General features: G+C 44.6%; 1 protein-coding gene across 4 annotated transcripts in view; it reads left to right on the top strand.

Annotated features, from left to right (window-relative positions):
- Positions 1-21574, top strand: part of FBXL6 (F-box and leucine rich repeat protein 6) — a 108226-nt gene that overhangs the window by 15352 nt on the left and 71300 nt on the right. For all 4 annotated transcript variants that reach the window (XM_069221109.1, XM_069221108.1, XM_069221106.1 and 1 more), the window contains exons 2-3: positions 1424-2469; positions 19736-19894. In XM_069221109.1, the coding sequence (XP_069077210.1) occupies positions 1484-2469; positions 19736-19894 (1145 nt within the window). In that variant the 5' untranslated portion in view covers positions 1424-1483. The remainder of the gene's footprint in view (positions 1-1423; positions 2470-19735; positions 19895-21574) is intronic.

The raw sequence follows: 21574 nt of genomic DNA, 5'->3' as shown, positions 1-21574 counted from the left end.
AGAAGGTTGTTGTCTTGGATGGGATGGATACATGGATCCGCCATACGTCTTTCTGTGATTTTTGCAAGGAAAGGAAGGTTGGAGTAAGTATGAAAATTGTTGAGGTCGTTCACATCCGCAGAGGGTTTTTTAAAGCATGGCGTAACTCGGCCAGTTTTGAGGCAGTCAGCAAACTTTCCTTGGCTGGGTGAAAGATTCATATATGGGCCCAAAAGTAAAGCACAGAAGAAACACAGCACAGAGCACACTGAGCATGGTGCAGCACAGCGAGTCAAGCTCAGAGGCACAGATAGTACAGCAGCAGCGAGCACGTGCACTGCAGCACATTTCACTCTGAGCGCAGACTGTGGTACAGTTTAAAAAAGCAAAGAGCATGTAGAGTACGGTACAGTGAGTCCAGAGTGTGTAGCACAGCACACAGTGCATACAGCATCATAGAACACATACATTGCATCTCAGTACAATCAGTCAATCAGTCAGGGATTTGTAAAGCGCACTACTCACCGTGAGGGTCTCAAGGCGCTGAGGAGGTGAGGGGGGATAGGGTGGGCGGGGGAGGTGCTGCTACTGCTCGAACATCCAGTTCTTGAGAAATTCCTTGAAGGTAAGGAGGTCTTTGGTCTGGCACAGGTGGGTGGGAAGAGTGTTACAGGTTTTTGAGGCGAGGTGCGAGATTTAAGTCTGTGCATAGCTTTAAAAGCTCCGAGCAGGTGGTGTACAGCAGTCAGCAGAACAATACCTATTTAATTGTTACATGCAGCACTTTCTATACCTCTGGCGAGGTCCATGGCATTTCTCAGATGGTTGAGTAAGTAGCTACTCGGTATGTATCACTTATATAGTGTTTATAGCTCCATAAAGTCACAAGAGTGCTGCAAATGTCATTGTGTTCTTTGACGTCCTTAGGGGGCGTGGTCAAAAGGGTGTTGCATTCAGAACTACAAAGAAAAGTTGTCTATCACTGCATGCGATGTAAGGTAAGGTAGACGTTGCAAAAGCTTCTGGCACATTTTGCAGACTCAAGTAAGGATATAAGCAGCTGCGCATGCATGTGCAAAGAGACTTTGTGTAGTGATTGTTGCATGGTGGTTGGTGTTTGTAGTGTTTCCTTCCCTATGTTGAACCATTAATTGGGCAGCAATGATTGTAAAACTAAGCGTCAGACCATCAAGTGATTTTCTTGTGAGGGACGTGTGAGTCCACTGGGCCACATTTGTCACTGAAGTTATTCTTACCTGCGCTCTGTCAGATGGGGATAGTATAAAGTGAATGGAAGAAATCCAAAACGTACGCCACTGTTGGATGTGCACATCATAGGTCGTGACTCAATTGTAATGATGCCGATGTTTGACACTTGTGTTGTAACTGTGTGCAGCAGCAGCTAAAGAGGCGACTGATTCACATTCTTCTCTTTTTCCTGTAGAACACTGAGGCTGGTTATCCGCTCCAGCGCAGGTGTTCACCTGTGGCCATTGTCATTTAAATGGAAGATGCCCAGGGGTCTGGCACTTCAAAAGATGAAGAAGGGAGGTCAACAGTGGAGGATGACTGTGGTGCACAGAGAGGTGGAGAGATGGCGATGATGGAAAAAGCCCACCTGCAGAGAGCAGGACAGGCTGTATGTGTGAACAAAGCTTGGGACCCGAGAACTGGTGACTCAGCAGCAGTGGTAGATGAGTGCCTTAGGCATCCTTTTGTAATGACAGAGGCTCAGTCCTCAGAAGCTGGACATTCAGCAGCAGCGGAAGAAGCTTGTGACCTTGAGACCATAAGAGTTGCACAGTTGGTGGCAGTGGAAGACATTCAGGGCACCGGGACCTTAAAAACACCAGCTGTAGCAACAATGGAAGGTTCCCACTTATTTGATACCTCAGTAGCTGCAGATTTAGCAATAGTGGAAGTCATGGATCTCAACACCTCAGGCTCAGTGTCACATGATGGACTGTCTGTGGAACCTTCATGCAGTAATGAAACCCCTCCTTCCAGGAAGAGAAAAGCAGGTGCAGGTACCACAAGCAAGAACAAGGCAAAGCCTGTGGCTGTTGGACGTTCTGGTGGTTTAAAAAAGAAAAAGCAGTCTCGTATGCGCCGGCAGCCCGCCCCAAAATATATTGTCCAAGAGACGGACAATGACATGTTGCTTATCATCAGCAATAATGAGGAGCGCATCCTGGATTTCCATCTACCCAAGAAAGCCTCCAAGAAAAAAAAGAAAATTCTCAAAAAGAAGCCAAAGCAGAGTGGGAAGGCGAGAAAACCTCCCCGCAAAAGACGAAAACTCATAGTTGAGCCAGGAACCAGTAGCACAGAAACACAACTACACAGAGTGTACCAGGATGATGAGCAGATGCACCCGCTCCTGAGGCGCTCCTGTGACGGCCGATGGGGAGAACAGCTTCCTGTGGAGATCTTAGTGCGGATCTTCCACTTCTTGGTAGGGCCAGATGGGGCTGTGCCCTCCCTCTGCAGGTAAGCGTTGTTTATAATTGAAAATAACCTAAGAGTGCTGCAGGTAGCCGGAGATGAGAGCCTAAACGTTTATGTTGCTATATTAAGTATTTTCCGAAGTTTTTTTAAGGCCTATAGGCTATTTGGAGTCTTCTCTAGTGATATATTTAATGTAAAGGATAAGTCCATCTCCTTCAGCAGGCCTCATAGTGGAGGAATCTACACCTGGAGTTACCACCATCTTCCCACACCCACCTATTCTAGGTGGACTGGAATTCATTCAATCCCAACGTCAGTCTGTTAGCAAAAGAGTGTTTTAGCTTCTTTTTAAAAAAAATACTTAACTGACCTGACTCTTTTATAATGTTGAAAACAAAGGGAGAACATTGGCTGCTGGGGATGTGATTGAAACTACTTTAGACGGACTTCAATGTGGAATAATCTGTCACTTGATGAAGGTAGTAGGTGTGTGGTGCCTGAGTTGAGCCCAGCTGATTACACTAAAGGTTCATTATACACACCTCTCTTGGTGATCAGTGTAGGAAAAGGAGAGCTTAGATTCTGTGTGTCCATAACCAAGTTAAAATTGTAAATATTCACGAACAACTTGGGGTAGGAATCTGTGTGCATGATCCGAGATGGGTTTCAGTAGATATTAAAGACTGGCAGAAGACCGCTGTATGGATTTTTAGGTTTTTTTTCTAGATTTTATTCACATTTGTTTTGTCTGACAGTGTCTGATGTGGACACATGAATTGTGGAGCATGCTACATTGTGCGTCTCAAACTGTACAAACCCTCTCATTGTGGAGGTGTATTAATAATCCCATTACATCTATTAATGTGCCCACCCACCTAAATATTTCACAACACAACCTGTGAGGTATGTGCCTACAGCCACACACACAAAACCTTTCCAAGGCTGAGGGGCTAGTTCAGTTTTCTCAGTTGCATTTTAGAATTTACCACGCCAGTATCTGATCTTTCAATGCTCACCAGCTTCATTACCTTGTGCATTTTAATCATAACATTCCCAACCCATCTAGTGTTTAGCCGACATGGCCCCTCGGTCCCTCCATTAACTGGAATAATACACTAGATCGCTGGGAGACTGGCGTGGCCACTATCCATACTGAAGAAACTTATGTCATGATGTTCTCCTTCTGTATGCAGTGTGATAAACTTTCATCCATTGTCTTGATCTACATACATCATCTGCTACAGACCCTCAAAGAGTACCAAATGTTTTCATGCTACCAAGTTAAGGTCTTCAGTTTTTGGCCTAAATAGTCACTTATTTTGTCAAGTCCAACCATTTTAGTGAGAGTGTGGCCAACCGCTGAACAAGATAGCCACTTGCTAGAGCGGCTCCTGCCCGCCATCAGCGAAATCTCTTAACAATACGACAGAAAATTTGTCCCCAGTGGCGAACAGGTTCACTGACTCCCATCTGTATGCCACGGGGGTACCAGTGCACTGGCTATTTTCAAGATGCAACATTCAGAGGGTGGTGATCGCGATTCTGCCTGTGTGACAAGGTAGAGCCCCGATCTCATGTAAGAAACCGACTGCGGCAGTGACTATCGGCGAGAAGGTGAGGTCGATCTGTGGGGCTGGCTGGGTCCATTGGTGCTGCCCTGAGGTGAAGGCGGTTGTGACCAGAACCTCGTATCCTCTCCAGCCCACGCCAAATAAAGTGAGAATGCTGGGCCCCTGAAATAATCAGTGGCATGCTAGAGATGCCGCATGGCTGACTGTGAGCCCAGGCAGAGTGCTCCTGAGGGTGGAGGTGTGGGAGAGTTGGAAGGACACTCGAGCTGAAGAGGCTGTTGCCAAGCGCCACTGAAGTCACTTTTGGACTGTCCGCAGTGGACTGTCGGGATGGGCCGAAACCCAGTGAGCGGCCCTGTGTCTGGTGTAGAGGCCTCTGAAGTGTGACAGAGCAGTGTGCGGTGGACCACGCAGAGAGCAGACCTGAAGAGGGGTGAGCCACGCTGCCACTGATACACAGCAAGACCGCCAAGATCTATCAGACAGAAGAGCCCTACTATATTCCCAGGTCCACTACCTGCCCTTCTGCTTCCAAATTGAGCAACAATGAGGCACTTGCTAGGCTCTAAGACCCTGATGGGAAACTGCTGAGAAGAGCAGGAAGGCTTGGAATTAGGCCTCACACTAAGCAACAGTGGCGGTGATCCAGTACTCTGGAGTCTCAAGGTGGCAGTTATATAATACAGTACACTGTTCCAAGAGAAAGAAGAGAATACTAGGGAGTCCTAATTAATAGGAGCAAGAGTCCTCACACACCCTATTGGGTGTCATGCTTCATCATCGGACGGCTCCTCGTCAGACTGGCGCTGCAATGTCTGACGGGCTCCCCCCCGAAGGGGGGCTCTTTGCCGGAGATCTTTTTATCGATGATGCCACAGAACCCAATTGTGGGTCCGATGGGAGAGAGGAGAGATCAATAGAGAGTAAAATTGGCTCAGAACCCTCACTAAGTATTCATTTATTCATTGCTGCAGGGTAGTGGCCAAGATTAAAAATAACCAAAGTAGTGAAATAGAGATAATGCTCAAACACTCACTAAAGAAGTGGAGGAAGTCAGTAATTGCCTGACATTCCTCAAAAAGAGGTCGACATGTTTCGCGTCTCTTACGGTCCAAAGGGATCCTATGATGCTTCTTCAGGACCTAGTATATCATTATACTTCTTCAATAATAAAAAACAAAAATATGTAATATATAGACTCCTGCACTCTGTTGCTTACAGTCAAGACGTCAACAGTCACTTACACAAGTTCACTTTAACCCGGACTTGCTGTTTCTATTAGTCACCCATCCCAACTCGAGAACGGGCTTCGTGGGATCACGCAGGCCTGTAGCCAGGTATACAACAACTTTGCAGTACACCGCTGTGGGATATGTCACCTACCCCTGGCTGCGCTCCCGGACGTTCCCAAGATGGCAGCCAGCAGGGGAAATGTGACTCCCCACAGGAGCAGGTGCATTGAGAACTCACGTTTCGAACCATAGATTCGCAGGCCGTGACAGCAACAACTACCCTGAGGCAGCTGAGGGCTACCTACGAACTGTATGCATGGGCTAGCCTGTATCAACGCTTCATTTCTACTGACATTGTGGTCTCACACCTGAAACAACAAAGCTGTCAAACTGGGAAGCCTAAAGACCACCTGAACTTGCAAGCATTGGTAAAAATGTTTTCCTTTTAAAAACAGGGGGCAGATGGCGGTCACATTGGCATTGTCCTCAGTCACTGATAGTTAAATATGTTGTTTTGGGGCGACAGGCACACTGCAGAGTTGGGGGGGTGAGGGCGGACAGTTCCAGGTACGGCATACAGGAGGGCAGGGTGGGGGGGGTTGGTTTATGGTTTTATTTGTGCTGAATTTTGAGCGCATGTTACAATGTTTTAGATGTAGCACACTGTTATTGACATAGCCACGACTCCCTCACCAGCAATTTCTTTCTTGGGCCCTGACCTCCCCCACCACAAATGAAATCTGTCCATTTTCTCCTACCTTCAATCCACCCATGACACATTTAGCAACTTGAGTTTTAAAATACTATCCTGGAATGTCAATGGGTTTAGAGACAACATTAAAAGAAGGGTAGTGCTATAATACTTCAAAAGGCAAGCCCCAGATGTGGTCATCTTCCAGGATGTGCACCTCCAGGGAAACACAAACAGAGCACGAGCCAGGGTGGGGGTATAAAATGGTAGCACACATGGGATACACCAGTGGTTCTAAAGGGGTGGGCATCCTTATGTGTAGGTCAATTCCACTTACCATATGGAACACATGGGCAGACACTCACAGGAGGTGTGTGCACTTTCTGGGAGTGGGAAGGCAAAATGCTCAATATCATCTCAGCATATGGCCCCCTAAGACTACATGATGCAGCATTCTCAGACTTGAGTGCTCTCCTGCTCCTCCTCGAAGGCTAAGTATTGATGGGGGAAGACTTCAATGTTACCCTTTGTGATACCAATGACCACGGGCCCTATAGGCAGACTGGGTCTTCGTGATGTCCACTGGCTGACTTTTTGACAGCCATGGGACTTGTTGATGCAAAGCGCGGCCACATTCCTTTGACAATCCATTTCATGGAGCTTATGGAAGCCTCTCACGAATTGACTGTATATTCACCCTGTCGTACCAACTCCTGCACTTTTGAGAGGTTCGTGATCTTGCCAGATGTATTTCCAGCCATTCCCCAGTCTGGGAGGTCTATGGTCAGCCTGACCGAAGTGACAGCTGGTGTATTGTACTTCGGCCCTGGTATCTAAAAGTGCCCCACATACATGCTGGTCTCTGTGAAGCCATGGAGAAATATTTTGAGGAAAATTAAGGTTTGTGTGACTTTGCACGTACCCTCTGGGAGGCATACAAGGCAGTCATAAAAGATCAAGGCCTCCCACTAATAGTGAGGCATAAAATGGAAATAATATTGTCTAGAAATGCTTGAACAAGAAATCCATGTTCTAGAATCCATGCTTGGGTGCTCACCATAACTTAACCTTAACATAGCAGGAATACCAAGACAATGTCACAGAGGCCGCTAGGGCCAGCCATTGAGCACCCCAGCACTGCCTTTATGAAGTGGATAATAGGGCAGGGGAATTACTGGCCTGGCCTTACAGAAGGGAGCAGTCTAACAGATGGGTGCTTTAACTTCAAACTGATGAAGGGGAATTGGTGACAGAGAGGCAGGGAATAGCAAATTGTCTTTGCAACCTACTATACACACTTATACTCCCCAGCGCCTACTGCAAACTGCTGACTGATATCCTGCTCCCAGGACTTTTGCTGGCAGACAGATCACTACTGGAACACAAATTCACCGAAAGTGAAGTCGTGGAGGCAATCCGTGACTTGAACTCCGGTAAAGTAGTTTGCCCCAGTGGCCTACCCATTGAGCTTTACAAGCTCACATCCTTGAGGATTGCTCCCTTCCTCCTGCAAATGTTAATAGTAGCCATGAGTTCTCTGCCCATAGATTAGCAGTTGGCCAGTTTAGTAGTCATGCATACGGAAGAAAAACTTCCCGAGGACTGAACCTCGTATAGGTCAGTCTGGTTAAACACAGAGGTTAACATTCTGGCAAAAATACTGGCTTCCTGCCACATCTGGGTAGTCAAGACATTGGTCCATCCAGACCAGTCCAGATGTAGGACGGGGAGAAGCAGCTCTCTTAATCTGTGTCAACTGCATGTAGTTCTCAGCCATGCAGCTGAGATTCGTGAAGATGCCCTCATGTTCTCGCTAAACGCTTGTATAGCTTTTGACACAATCAACTGGCCACTCATGTTTGAAGTCCTTACCAAGATGGGCTTTGGTGCCCATTTCCTAACATGGATATGGCTCCTCTACAATCAGCCCCTGGCCCAAGTGAGAGTAAATGGAGATTTGTCCCCAGTGTTCTGACTCCAATGAGGGACGAGACAGGGATGCCCACTCTCCCTCTTGACCTTTGTCCTGGTCTTGGAGGCTCTGGCCACCTGGATTAGGTGTGACCCCTTGATTAAAGGACTGGGAAGACAGGATATCTCTCTATGCAAACAACATTCTTCTCTTCATTTCGGATCCTGTTCCACACTTGATAGAATCCTCCACATACTCGCTTTGTTTTGTTGACATTTTGACTACACCATCAACTAGAATAAGTCAGTGATCTATCTTCTTTGGCGGTCAGACACCACACCTACCTAGTGATGACGCGGCTCATCGAAGAGGGGTTTTGCTAACTGGGGCTCTGTGTTACCACAGACCCAGATGTCTTCTACACTCGCAACCCGAAGCCTCTATTGGCGCACTTGCGAAGGGACGTCCAACATTGGAGAGCCCTGTCGCTTCTTGGGAAAGCCACCCTCTTTAAAATGATGACATTATCCTGCTTCCTATATGCACTTCCACCTACACCATACCCAGTCTCGACATCCTGTTTCCAGATCACCGAGAGTACAGCCTGTACACTATTCTGGTATGGGGACCCTGCACAAATAATATAGCGGTAAGAGTGAGCTCAGGTCAGAGAACCAAACTCATCACTCAGAAGGGCTGGAAAAATTGTTTGGGTTAAGGACGGACCTTTAGACTAACCCAGGGAATTCCTAGGAATACACTCTTCCTTATCAATAGTAATCACAACCAGGTATTCATAAACCGAAAATCAAGAGGTTCCTGATCTTTCAATCAAAGACCAAGCCACACTTGTTTCCCTAAAGAAAATATATATATATTGTGTTTTCATAATGACCCTTACCCACTCTAGTAGTGGTATACTTCATCATCTGGTCCAACCCTGCCCCTAAAAGGCAGGGTGGACTCCACCAAAATTTGGGGAGCACTTAAGAATAACCTACTGGGGATCTAAAGATTAAAAATGCTTCGCTATTGACAAGGGTATCCCTTTATTAATAGTGATAGAGTGTATGATTAGTTATGGAAGGTACAATGAGATTTTATGGTCCTATAACCCTCATTCCAAGCTGTCGACATGTTTCAGACCCTGTTACTGTCCTTAAAGGTCCCGGGCTTTCATAAGCACGTATGATTAAATACCAGCCCCAGGTCTGGAACTTAATTATCACTTTGTGAGTAAATGATCCTGCAGTGAAAATCAAATACATGCAGCGACAAAGAGAAACAAAGAAAGGCGCAGTCTGTTCACTACAACACATCTTATGTAAACATTACATCTTCAGGATATCATGAGTACACAAACAATCGACTGTTACGGGTCCGAGGGCTTATGACCCGCATGTGTGACAATCACACATGTTGATTTTTCCGCATACATCACAAAACAAAGCACGGGGCACCTGCGTCGTAAATACGGGTCCTGGGTTCTGCATGCACACAAAGCACACTCCACCTGGGTGTCTCAGAGGTCTTTATTGAGAACACATACAACACACATATACATACTGATAATGCTGACGTTACAAGTCCTATACACATATATACACACATAGCCGTTTTGGGTCACCACAGTGCTTCTCAAGGGGAGTCAGGGAGCATGCCCCTGTTGTCACACACTAAAAAAACAAGGTAATTATTAGGATCACTGTTCTGCCTTAAGAAACCATCATCTGGTATGAGCGTGGATGATCTGAACCAGCTTGAGATACTCGGTCATTGGACATGAGCAAAAAGTCCCTAGTTTTACAGAGGAGGGAAACCACCTTGTACACATCATAAAGGAAAGCACGCTGTTACAGCTCCTGTTACCGCCCCTTGACCCGCGGCTTGCGCTGCACTATGCGGTAACCGGGACGTTCAGGATTGTTTATTGTTATCAATCACTGGTTCCATCTCCCAATGGAGGAGCCAGTGTATTGCATGGACAGGCAGGTCATGCAACCTCGAGGGGTACCTAAGGGTCATCTTTGGAGGGGCACACACCACGTCCTTCCTGAGCCCAAATGCAGTTACAATCCCCCTCTGGTGCAAAACACTGAATGCTGTGGGCTGGCGTGGTAGGATTTCACAGGCCACACCCATGTGGGGCACTGCAGATTGATCTAACTGGGGATGCAACAGGGCTTTCACAAATGGGATTTTATTGGCCATTCAGAGTGGGGACCTATGGTCACAGGGAGAAGTGAATTTGTTCACAGAATTGCAGAACAAATACCAGTTGTCACCCACTGAAACCTATCGCTATGTGGTTGAATAAGAATTTACCTTAAAAAACAAAACTAAAAAACAATAGACAAAAGGCATCTGGCAAAACAGGAACAGTTTGTTTAATTAAACATTACTCCCGGGACAGCAGTTTTAAAACTGAGGCCGGTCTCTCAGTGTACATCAGTTTGCAGTAGGTGTTTATACATTTCTCTGAGTACCATAAAGCAATAAAAAACATTCCTTTCTTGGATTAAATATGCGAACAGTTGTCATGTAGTCATAAATACAGTTCCAGCTAGCAAATGCAGGTGGACCTTGACCTTGTGTGGACACAGTGTAGAAATGTGAGTATTGGTGCTTGAAATGGAAAAATAAAAGTGCAGGTACTCTGTATCAGAGTACCTCCTTGATTTTGAGAAGTGCTGATACTCTCCAATGAAAAGTATAACGTTCGTCTTGAGAAGTGCAGGTACTCTCCCTCTCAAAGTAAATAAGTGATGGTACTCAGTACCGGCCCATTTAAAGAACTGGTGAGTATGTGTCCACAGGCCACTCCCATCTGGGAATGCACGCACCCCTCTGGCCACGTGTGTTTTATTGGGGCCAATCTCCGGGGACCATTGTGGTGTCGCTGCACCTATCTGTGGGATCTGATCTTTCGGCTACGTGTCACCCCGCCTGTGACCTGTCAGTCAGTAACCTCAGGCCTCGGTCTCAGAGCCTGCCTGACCACGCATCTACGTGTTGGTGATGACGAAGAGTTCATGACCGATGAATCTAATAATGGTGATGCGACTTGGTTCGTGCATTTGAATGTATTGCTGCATACTTCAACATCGATTATTCCAATACTAACTGCTCTCTACGGATCCATCCTGCATTGGAGACAGCATTGCCAAAGGCAACGAAGCCCCCCCGAATTATCACCGCTAGGAGACAGTCTGTTGACTGACCATAGGCCCAGACTGGCAGTCTCCCTTACCTACTGTTAACTGATTAATAACTCACCCGATAACCTGGCTTGGCCATGGGAATGATAGGAGTGGGACCTTGAGGGTCTAGCGGATGATGAGTGGCCTTAGGCCCTAGCGACCCCTCGTGAGGTGGCTATAAGGTCCAGATTCCAACTGGTGCGATTAAAAATTCTACATATATGCTACTATGCATATACTACTATGGAAATGTTGGGCAGAGATTTGATTGCTTTGTGTCACAGGAACTGTGGCCAAGTAGGCACGTTTTTCCACATGTTATGGAGCTGTCCAATATTGGGTGTCAGTGTCTGCATGCTTGAATGCGGTATGAGGGAGAAATATGGGGCTTTCTGCAAAGTGGTGCTTTTTCAATATCTGGGATGCGACTGACCTTCCCTGAATGGACAAAATATAGATGACACTGGGATTTATGGTGGCTAAGCGCAATATTGCACAGTTATGCAGGGCCAAATTAGCACCGCACCTGGAGGATTGAAAGAAAAATACGGACTAGTGCATGCTTGAGGAGAGAGTAGTCTGTAAGGGCAGGGGCTGCCCAAAGAAATGGGCCAACTTTTGGGGAAAATTGAATAATCATCGGGGTGGGCTATGCGACCCTTTTGAGTGTACTGAATTTGATGTTGGGTATCGGGAACACCAGGGCTCTAGTGCTGCCTTGTGAATTATCTGTGGCAGGGGGTGGGATTCGACAGGCTGAGGAGAGTTTGGCTTGGTATGGCAGTGTTGAGTTGCTACACTGTATTATTTTTTTTTGTAATTTTCTCTTTGTTTGTTTTACTTGCAATAAAAATATCTTTTTAAAAAAAGACTAACCATTGTATGCAAACAGTGCAAGCTATTTCTTTTGTCAGAGAGGTTTCATCTCAGCAAGGGTGTTGCCATACATGAAGTAGGCATCTTATCTGTCCTACAAGTGACTGTAGGTACATTGTTTTTTCAAACTAGTCTCAAAAAACACAAAATAAAGCCCTTGTCTAATACCATCTAACTAGAGTTGTTATTTTTCTTTCTTGAGGAAAGTCAACAGAACCTTGCCCTCTTCAGTTTCATCACCTTCTACACTTCCTTCAATGATGTACTTCAGTCCCAATATCCTCTTCACACTTTCACCACCCCCTACCAAACTTGGATTACACCCACAATCTGCTTCACTACGACTCTGATGTGCCTGCCTCCTTACGTGGGGGAGAGCTGGTATTCTGCAGTTCCTGATAAGGTACAGACTGCTCCTCACTTCTTTATTGAGCACCCTTGATGCAACCAACTTTAAGCTGTAGCAACCTCATCACCTCCCTTCAGCCGGTGTCCTTCCTGGCTCCTAAACTCACTACTGACACCTTCCCTCACACAACACCAACCCAGTGAGATGTATCAGAGGGTGTCTGCCCTTGCAACGTCTCCTCAAAGGTCTAGCTGACCAGTATCCTTCTTCAGGTCCCACCACCTCTCCCTGCCCCATCTCTCCCCCACTGCCCATTTTCTTTCTCTGCCCCCTTTAGCAACTTAGGCAAACCTATCTCAGTACATTGTACAAACTCCTTGTGTTCCCCTTAGATGGATGCTTTTGCTCCTCAAGCCATCACTGCATTCACTTTCTGGTCTTCCTAATCTTATCAATTACTTTTCTCAGTGGTGCCTGAGATACTTGATAGGAATCAACTGTTATAACCCCACTTCTTCAACAAGGAAGGCTCTAGTTCAATTCTTTGTCGCCAGTAGAATGATTTTAAGATGCTCTGTGTTGTTCAGAAGGTACTGATAGGGAAGCATTCTACAAAGCTAGCATAGTTAAATGCTAGATGCACGCTAGATAACTTCAAACAGAACATAATATACTGATCCCCAGAGATGATAGATTATTTAATCTCCTGGGAAACACCATAATTATAGTGATAATAATAACATGTCTTTATATAGACAGCTTCATGCCACATTTCTGACAATTCTAAGTGCTATTAATACAGATGGTACTGCTACCCAGTTTAAGAGACATAATTTACTGACCTCAGAAGGATAGATTGTTTGACTGTACATTGCCAGCATTCAAACCCATCACATTCAGATCTCTGCAGAAGACTATGGCAAGCTTAAAATCACTGATGCATTTTTCTGGCCATGTGATTTGTTTCCTGAAAAAACTTTGGAGAACTCTCTTGCTGTCTTCTGCCAATTCTCTGTTTTGACAACTTACTGTTCTTTCCAGTGAGTACTCTGGCAGTCTGCTCCACACTGTGTTTTCATGTTTCAAGAAGTTTTCAAACACCACTTACCCGACATTCAATAAGCCCGTTTCAGGATTGTCTCATTATCACAATTTTGGATTGACTAAGAAGTGACAATTTTCCCCTGGGTATTTCCTCTCCTTTGCATTGCTTCCAATCATTGCCATGGCAAGCTAGACATTTGTATGTTGCTTAAATGATCAGTAAAAGGATGTCTGCCATCTGTTACTCTCCCATAATGGACAGTCAACCCATTGCATTAGTGGTCATCCCCATAGACCTGGGAACTGTGGGCCAAGGACTAGCTGAGGTATTCAGTGTAGCGCTTAGTTGGAAGGAGACTATTGAGTGGTTTAGGTGGTCAAAACCATAACAGCAGGAAGACCCAATGAACCACAGCACGCAGAGGGCCCCAACTCCGCAACTTCTGGTGTCATCTACCGCATGAACACATATGTGAAAAAAATAGTAAGCTCCTTTTTTTTTTACAAAACATTTGCTGATTTTTAAAAGTCAAAACAATATATAAGACTCATAAACTGCCATACAAAACAAACTCAGCAGCCATTATGGAACAGCCAAATTCTGGGTTCCTTCTTCCTCCACCCTACTGTGTCCCCACCAACAGATAATTGTCACATCCCTACGACCCACCATCCCGGTCCCTTCTATCCCACAGTCCACCTGGCCTGTCGTCGCCTGGACCCATAATTGTAGGTTCTTTTGGTCTTCGGTGACCAATGATATGTATTAACGGCATATTGCCACTGGGTAGTCCCAGAATATCAGCGCCATATCTTAGTATTTACTGATGAGCAAAAGCCCATGATTGTTATGGTATTCTATTCTAATTTATATATGTATAAGCACAGCGCCTTGAGACCCTAACGGGTGAGTAGTTGCGCTTTACAAGCATTGATTGACTGAAGTATAGCAGACAAACTTCAGGATGGTTCTTTTACACATTAAAACGTCTTTCATTCAAGGCTTACATTCTCAACCTTTGTGTTTTAAAGTACTATCAACAGCACACTGACAGTATCAACTGGCTGAACAATATTTTGACTTTGGTCACTCAAAGCAAGCGCTACATAGGAAGGCATCTAAAACATCTAAAACATAGCTGTCTATTTACTAGGAAAACCTCTCTTTGTTTGTGATAACCTGGGTTTAAATGGCTTTGACTTGTGTCTTGAGTTGGCCAGTATCCAGTGTTTCCTCTGTATGTGCTGATGATGTCAGACAAGAAGGGATGTGCCCTTTGCATTACCTGCATGTGGTAGTCTGTGGAAAACACGGGTGTCTCATTTGTTCTATCTATTGCCTAGTTTGTATACAACTGATATATATTTTACTGATGGGACTACTCGTGGGTCTATTGAACAAATGCCCAGATCTCTTTTCAGAAGAGAGTCCTAGACACTTTGTTCTGGGTAATATGTTTGCTTTGATTTTGCAACTTATCGAGGTGTCTCAAGGCACACATTGCTATGTCTGATTGGTAAATGTGGGTCACCTAGGTGGGAACAAACCGCCCCTCAATGTCCAGTAGGGTGTTAACATCAAGGGAAAGGCCCAGTAAGTGGCAGCATTTCATATTTATCAATCCATTAAATGACCTCTGGGGCTGCATATGCAAGTTGAATATACCTACGAAAGAACAAAACATGGCGTATTGTCTGCTGTCCAGTATCTGGGCTGCTTTGTGGAAAGAGGGTGATACTTGTCACCACTGTCTCACTTGTTTTTATTTGTTCAGTTTTGGTCAGTGTTTGATTTCTCTTCTTTTTAAGGATCCACCCTGTCACATATGAATCAGTTGTCATGCAGTATTATTGATCACAAAACTATACAATCCACAGTGGAGCCGTTCTGCATTCTGTGCCAAGTGGTAGCTAAGGGATGTTGTGTTTCTACTCATCCTTAATTTCACCACATATAAGTCTGGGTTGTGTCTGGGGATCTCTGTCTGTCTGTCACAAACATTGTGGTGGAGTTAGGTAATCTCAAGCACGCTTTGCAGAAGAAGTAGATGGACTCGAGCATGCCTTCAAGAGAGCTGTGTGGGACAGTTGTTTCTCCCTGCGGGTGGTAGACACTCAACATTGTTAGGACATGCACAGGAGGCAGGCTAATAGGCTCTGCCTCCTCCAGGAAGGATGTTTATAATGTTCGTCCACTGCCTAGACCCGACACAGAGGCTGTGTTTGTGTTTTTGATGCCAAGAGGCCAGGCAGGTTGTCGAGCTAGTGATATCATGAATATGTTCCCATGTGCATGTAATGCATGAAAAGGAGCATACTTGATGCCTAACATTCTGACTTGGTCAGGTCTTCATCAAAGCAATAATCATTAACTAATTTCTTTTACCATGGTTCTAAGTCGACACATGGCAAACATTGATGGTGTTGATCCGGCTGCTTTGTGCCACGATAAGATGGTATCTTCAATTAGTGTTGGGATAGATGTTTTAACCGGTGAAACTTTAGGAGAGTGTTTCTTCTTTAGTGATGAGCAGGGGAGTTGCACACCATCTCACATGCTACAACCACAGCTTCTCCATCTCAGCGCTTGCGTTCCTAGAACCACTCATCCGGAATACAGTGTTTCTTCCTCCTTCGGGTAGTTCCTTTTAAATATGTGAAGTTGTTTTTGCTCTGCTTGGTTAAAAGTGATTCAAAGCTGTTATGTAAATTAAGTTTGCCAGAAGTAGGGATTCATAATGGCATCAAAGGACTGTGAAAAGAGATACCTGACATAACCAGGATCAACTGAGTGCTTTAATGAAAGTGGAGTCCAGTTTTCACATCTCTTTTTCCAGCGTTTATATGTCCTAAGACAACATATTCTGTTTTTGGGTGGATTGAATAAGAGCACATACCTCCGCAGTTAGTCGGGATGCCACCATGTGAGATTACATCAGGATCTGAGTGTCTACAATGGATGCAAGTGGGATAGGGTCTTCTCAAGGAGTCAAGGCCACAAGTCATAATGAGATGTAAGCACAATGTCCTTAGGTTTAAAGTTGAGGTCCATTGTCGACTAGTCTAGTGACGGTTGGACCTGGGACACCACAAGCTGCTGCAGTTTGGGTAGATACATAAAAGTCAATTAACAATCACAATGCAGTCATTCAAGTTTATTACATACTGCAATTACCTTTTACCTAAAATACACAGAATGCTCATCAACAACACAGATTGTACTATTCACAATTAAACTAAAAAAATAAAATCAGTTAAAAAAAATCACAGTGCCTAAAGCTAATAAAAATCGCCCCACTGCACAAAGAACATCAAACAATTGCATATCATATAAAAATCTCAAAGCTTCCAAGCATGAATTAATACTGTGCTAGATTTAAACAGTTTTTAAAAATAAAAACACTTTGCCTGAAATAACATAAAAACAAACAATCCAGCAATATAGAGGAATTGGTACATTTCACCCCAAAACAACATTTTTTAGAACCCCTCAACTTCTTGTAGGAGTCTTGTCACCCGCGTCCAAGTATAACAAGGCTTTAGCAACTTGAAGTTTTAATATTGTGTGCCTCATTTCTATATTCAGGTGTATGGAAATATATGGAAATAATGTATCTGCTTGCCACGACTGTCTTGAACATATAGTTTCGTTCTTCACTATTAAATAATTCAAATTATTTTTCTTGAAAACAGCTTCTACTCTGGAGCGCAATTCAAATTTTGACGGACTTAAATCAAAACGAATCAACAGACTTAACGGTGTTAATAATCTGAAAGCATTTAGAGAAAACTGCTTTACAGCCACCTGTTCTCTGTGTTTGAGCCCACTTTAAATCACTATTCAAAGTTTCATCTCTACAAAACATGGTGATCTTGTCCTGCCTGGAGATTCCAAAATCCTAGGATTTGCAACATAATTGTACAATACCTGCGGTGAATCTGGTTTCCATCCCCGTTGCTTGCATCATTGAAGAACTAGATAGATTCAAACACATTTTCAAGTATTGGCCTTCCATCAAATTCTAATCCTGTTTTCCACCCAATCAGAGGATCTCAGCACAATATACCAATTGGGAGTGAACCATTGCTTTAAAAGCAGTTAAAACTGATGATAAGAAGGGTCTGCCGAAATCTCTACTAATGGTTGATACAGCTCGTGATTTTAAAATATCGAGATTCAGATTCGTTGACACCTTATTATTAAAGTTCATGCCTAGATATCTGTAAGAGGAGAGTTCCTCCGCATTAGTGTAGCCAATATGCCAATGGAAGGATTTAATCGTGGCTCCAAACACTAAACCTTTAGTTTTTTCCCTGTTAATAGTAAAGGTTTTCATTTTCCAATATTTATAAAATTCTGATAATGTTATTTGGAGCCCCATCTGAGTTACCTCCATATTTACAAAGTTGTCTGCATACAGTAAACATGGAACAGGACTGGGAAGCCGATCTCACGCACCCTGTGGAAGCAATGGGGAGATCGGCTAAAGAAAGTGCAAATTATTTGGGGGCTAAAGCACAGCCTTGTTGTAGACTATTCTTTATTGGAAATACTTCGGACAAGGAGGCACTTAACATCTAATTCCAGCATGTGCTCTTGCAATCTTGATGAAAGACCTTGGAGTAGTTTCAATTCCTTTAATTTCTCCCAGTGTATGTCACAGTTGAGCAAATCAAATGCTGCGTGGACGTCGATGAAACAGGAAAACAGGTTTCATCTCCGACTTCCATGCAGTCATCCACACAAAAGCTTTAGTCCACCATTGAATGACCTGCTTTGCTCAATGAAACTCCTGGCTCTCAATCCAGTCTTTCATGACTTGGAGTATTATCTTTGCATAACTTTGGCACCCACATCTATAAGGTTTATAAAGCAGTATTTTTGGGGACGTAGGGTTCATCTTTCTTTCAAAAAATTGGCTTTATGATGGCCCCTTCAACTTATAGGGAATTACCCATCATTGTTACACGCTCAAATAAAAGATCAAAAATTCTAGTCCACCAGCCACCATTAGATTTAATTATAATCGTGGGAAGATCGTCTGGGCCGACAAGTTTTCCACTTACATCGTTGGCTATGAATAGAGACCTGCTGTGTCCGGCAAGAAGGCTGATGACCACAAGTCTGTGGTTTGATTTCCAGCAGCTCTTTGTTGGGATAAGTTTCTACACTCTGGTCCACTCAGTGTGCTGTTTTTAACATACATGCCCTGAAATGATTGTCCATTCAACATACGTCTCCATCCCCCCTGGAGGTGACCATGGGAGACCTCTCCCCACAGGTAAAACACAAAGAACAACCTGCTGATGTTGCCAGGTGAAAAACATGAAACGTAACTCTGACTAAGGGCCACCATGTGAAAGTGTCGTGATGGCCAACTTAAAGGTTGGTAGATAAGAAACCCAAGCTCAGCGCTAGCCAAATCTTATCTCTTCTGTCTTTTAGTCCTTTGCACTGCCCACTTTTTACCTGTCATTTAGGACCATATGTACAAACACATTTTCCCACAGACACAGAATGGGTAAAACCCTTTGCTACATCTGGCCCTTGATTTCTTACTGACTTATTTACTCTGATGCTTGTCTCATGTGCACTAATACATTATTTTGGCCCAGTAGTGAACTATGAAACAATGAAATAAATAAATAAAACCATGGCTGCATTCTGTCTGACTAGCAGAATTGTACTCATTCTTGTGCGCTACCCCTCCTTTAGGTGCACAGCTGTAAAATACAATACCCTAGATTCCTGCTGCTTGTAACCAGGTTAAGTCATTGAGTGCTCCCTGGTGTAAGTGTCTGGCAGCAGGCTTGGCAGTAATAACACCCCTCTGCCACCCTTTGCTTTCCTACATGTGTGACCTCTTGTCACGAGGATGACAAGAATTTTAAATCTGCAGGTACACTGGTCATGCAACTGGCTAGAAGGGGCCCAGCATGTGCCAGAATTATTTGTTCCTGGAGGGGGCAGTGTAATTAGCTAATTGCTAGTGAATTCCGAGAGCGAGAGAGAGTCTGTGAGATTTTACTGAAAGAACAAACATTACACACCCGTGTCCTCACAAAGCACAATGGCGTCATTGGCTTTACAAAGGTATTGCAGATATGTATCCCCAGTGGCTAAAAAGGATTGACCCCCAATGGTGATATACCTAGATTATCTTGGAATTATTCCCTGGTTTTGGCTGGAAGAAGTTTGGGTTGGTGGTGTGTAGGCAAAGTGAATTCTGGTTGTTTTGTGCATGTTTTGTTTAAAGGTGAGTGAGTTTATTGCTTGATTGGATGGTATTACAAGTGGCAGCCTGTAAGGTTGGCGGGTACCTCTTGCCTGCAGTGAAATGTGACAGTGATCTGATTGCCTAAGGGTCATTTGGCATGCTGCAGCATAATATGCATGATACCTAAGGGAGAAACTGCTGTGCTCCCTCCACAGGGTATCCCGCGTGTGCCGACTGTGGCAGGGTGCTGCTGGAAACCCCATACTTTGGCAGAAAGTGTCCATGAGCTTGTGCTGGACGATACCCCAGAAGAAGCTGCAGGAGCAGAACCAGAGGAAAGCCCTGGCCACGGTACAGTGGCTGGCCGAGAACAGGTGGGCTGTTTGTGCATGTAGGGAGACTGATGGGAGGTGGGTGGTAGGGCAATGGGCCCTGTGTGCGCGAGAGATATGTTGTTACTATTTATACTGCCATGGAGTTGCAATATCGGTAGCTGCTGCCTAGGAGAAAACTGATTTGTATGGTGTGCTTAGAAAACAAACCAGCCTACTCCTTACTGACTCACAGCACTGCCTGAAGAGGTTATAGAGCACAAGGTCGTGACTAGGGCTTGGACTATCATCTGATCTATTCTAGTCTGTGCTGTGTCCAGCTCCAATGCCTACTCCATGGACAGGTCTTCACACTGCTGCAGACAGTCATGCATCCTTCTGTGCCTAGGGCCTGGGCTATCATCTGATCTATTCTAGTCTGTGCTGTCTCCAGCTCCAATGCCTACTCCATGGTCTGGTCTTCACAATGGTGCAAACAGTCATGCATCCTTCTGTGCCTAGGGCTTGGACTATCATCTAATCTATTCTAGCCTGTACTGTCTCCGGCTCCAGTGCCTTCTCCGTGGACAGGTCTTCACAGTGCTGAAAACAGTTGTACTGTGCACCCGACTGCCAATCAGTCCTGGAGGACATCTATTGCAAAAGTGGCAAACACCCACAAAGTCCTTTGTTGTTCTTCCCTAGCTTTTGCAATGTATTTCCTAAATGCACACAAACACTTACAAGAATTTAAGAGGTGCCGTTGACATGGCAAATGTAATGGAACCTTCCCATATTTGGTGGTTGTTTAGGGATCTAGTTTTCTTCACATTGAACAATGTTTATTACGTAGATATTAAGGATGGGGAAACGTGTCACCTTAGCCTGCAGTTTATCTGTCTTGTGCAGACAGCAGAGCTGACATAGGGCTAAAGCTACCAAATGTACACAACAAAAAACTATTAAAGTTGTAGTTTTCTCTTGAGTTCACTTAAACCTTTGAGAACCAAGAAAATTGTGGAAACCTTCACTAGGCGTATTCCTAGGGTTGCATAGATGCCTGCATATGTAGGGAATTGACTCGTGCTATCTAAATGAAGACCCTTATCATGGGATACAGCTGAATTATGAAAGCAAAAACCACTTGTACCCCACAGCATTTTCTAGCCATTGGTGAATGTCACTGACACTGGATGAGTCAAGTGAGAGCTAGAACATTGCAAGAGAGAGAATCGATGCCACAACCCACAAGTACCTGTGGCGTGGTGGATCACTAATTATGAGGAATTATGTGGCAGAGCAATGCCAATGTAACAACTGTGCCTGCCGTCTTGCCATGTAACTTATACTCCTGAACGTCTTGACACTTTTGCTATAAAGGTACCCAAATCCCACTCACTTTCTCCCTAAACAATGAAAGCAAGATAAGCTCTAGTGCAAGCCCAGGACACTAGCAACGCAGAGTCTACTCCCTGTACATTTTCTTCTCCTCCTCCTGTTTTCAGCATGGTTCCACCATCGCCCCTCTCTGCCTGCTTATATAATATAGCCTAACGTGTATTATTGGAGTGAACATTCGCCAACAATGAGCTCTCATCATCTTTGACAGATAACAGATGTTTACTGGTACCTAATTCACTGGTGCTCATTTTATCAACCTAATAAGGTTGAAAGTCTGAGTGGGCTCGCCAAGACTCAATACTTCTGACCCTGGAGCCAAAGACAGAACCACAGAGCAGATGC

Source organism: Pleurodeles waltl, chromosome 2_2, assembly GCF_031143425.1.
Source record: "Pleurodeles waltl isolate 20211129_DDA chromosome 2_2, aPleWal1.hap1.20221129, whole genome shotgun sequence".
Taxonomy (NCBI): domain Eukaryota; kingdom Metazoa; phylum Chordata; class Amphibia; order Caudata; family Salamandridae; genus Pleurodeles; species Pleurodeles waltl.
The sequence above is the reverse complement of the archived record's forward strand: the minus strand, read 5'-3'. Positions and strand labels throughout refer to the sequence as shown.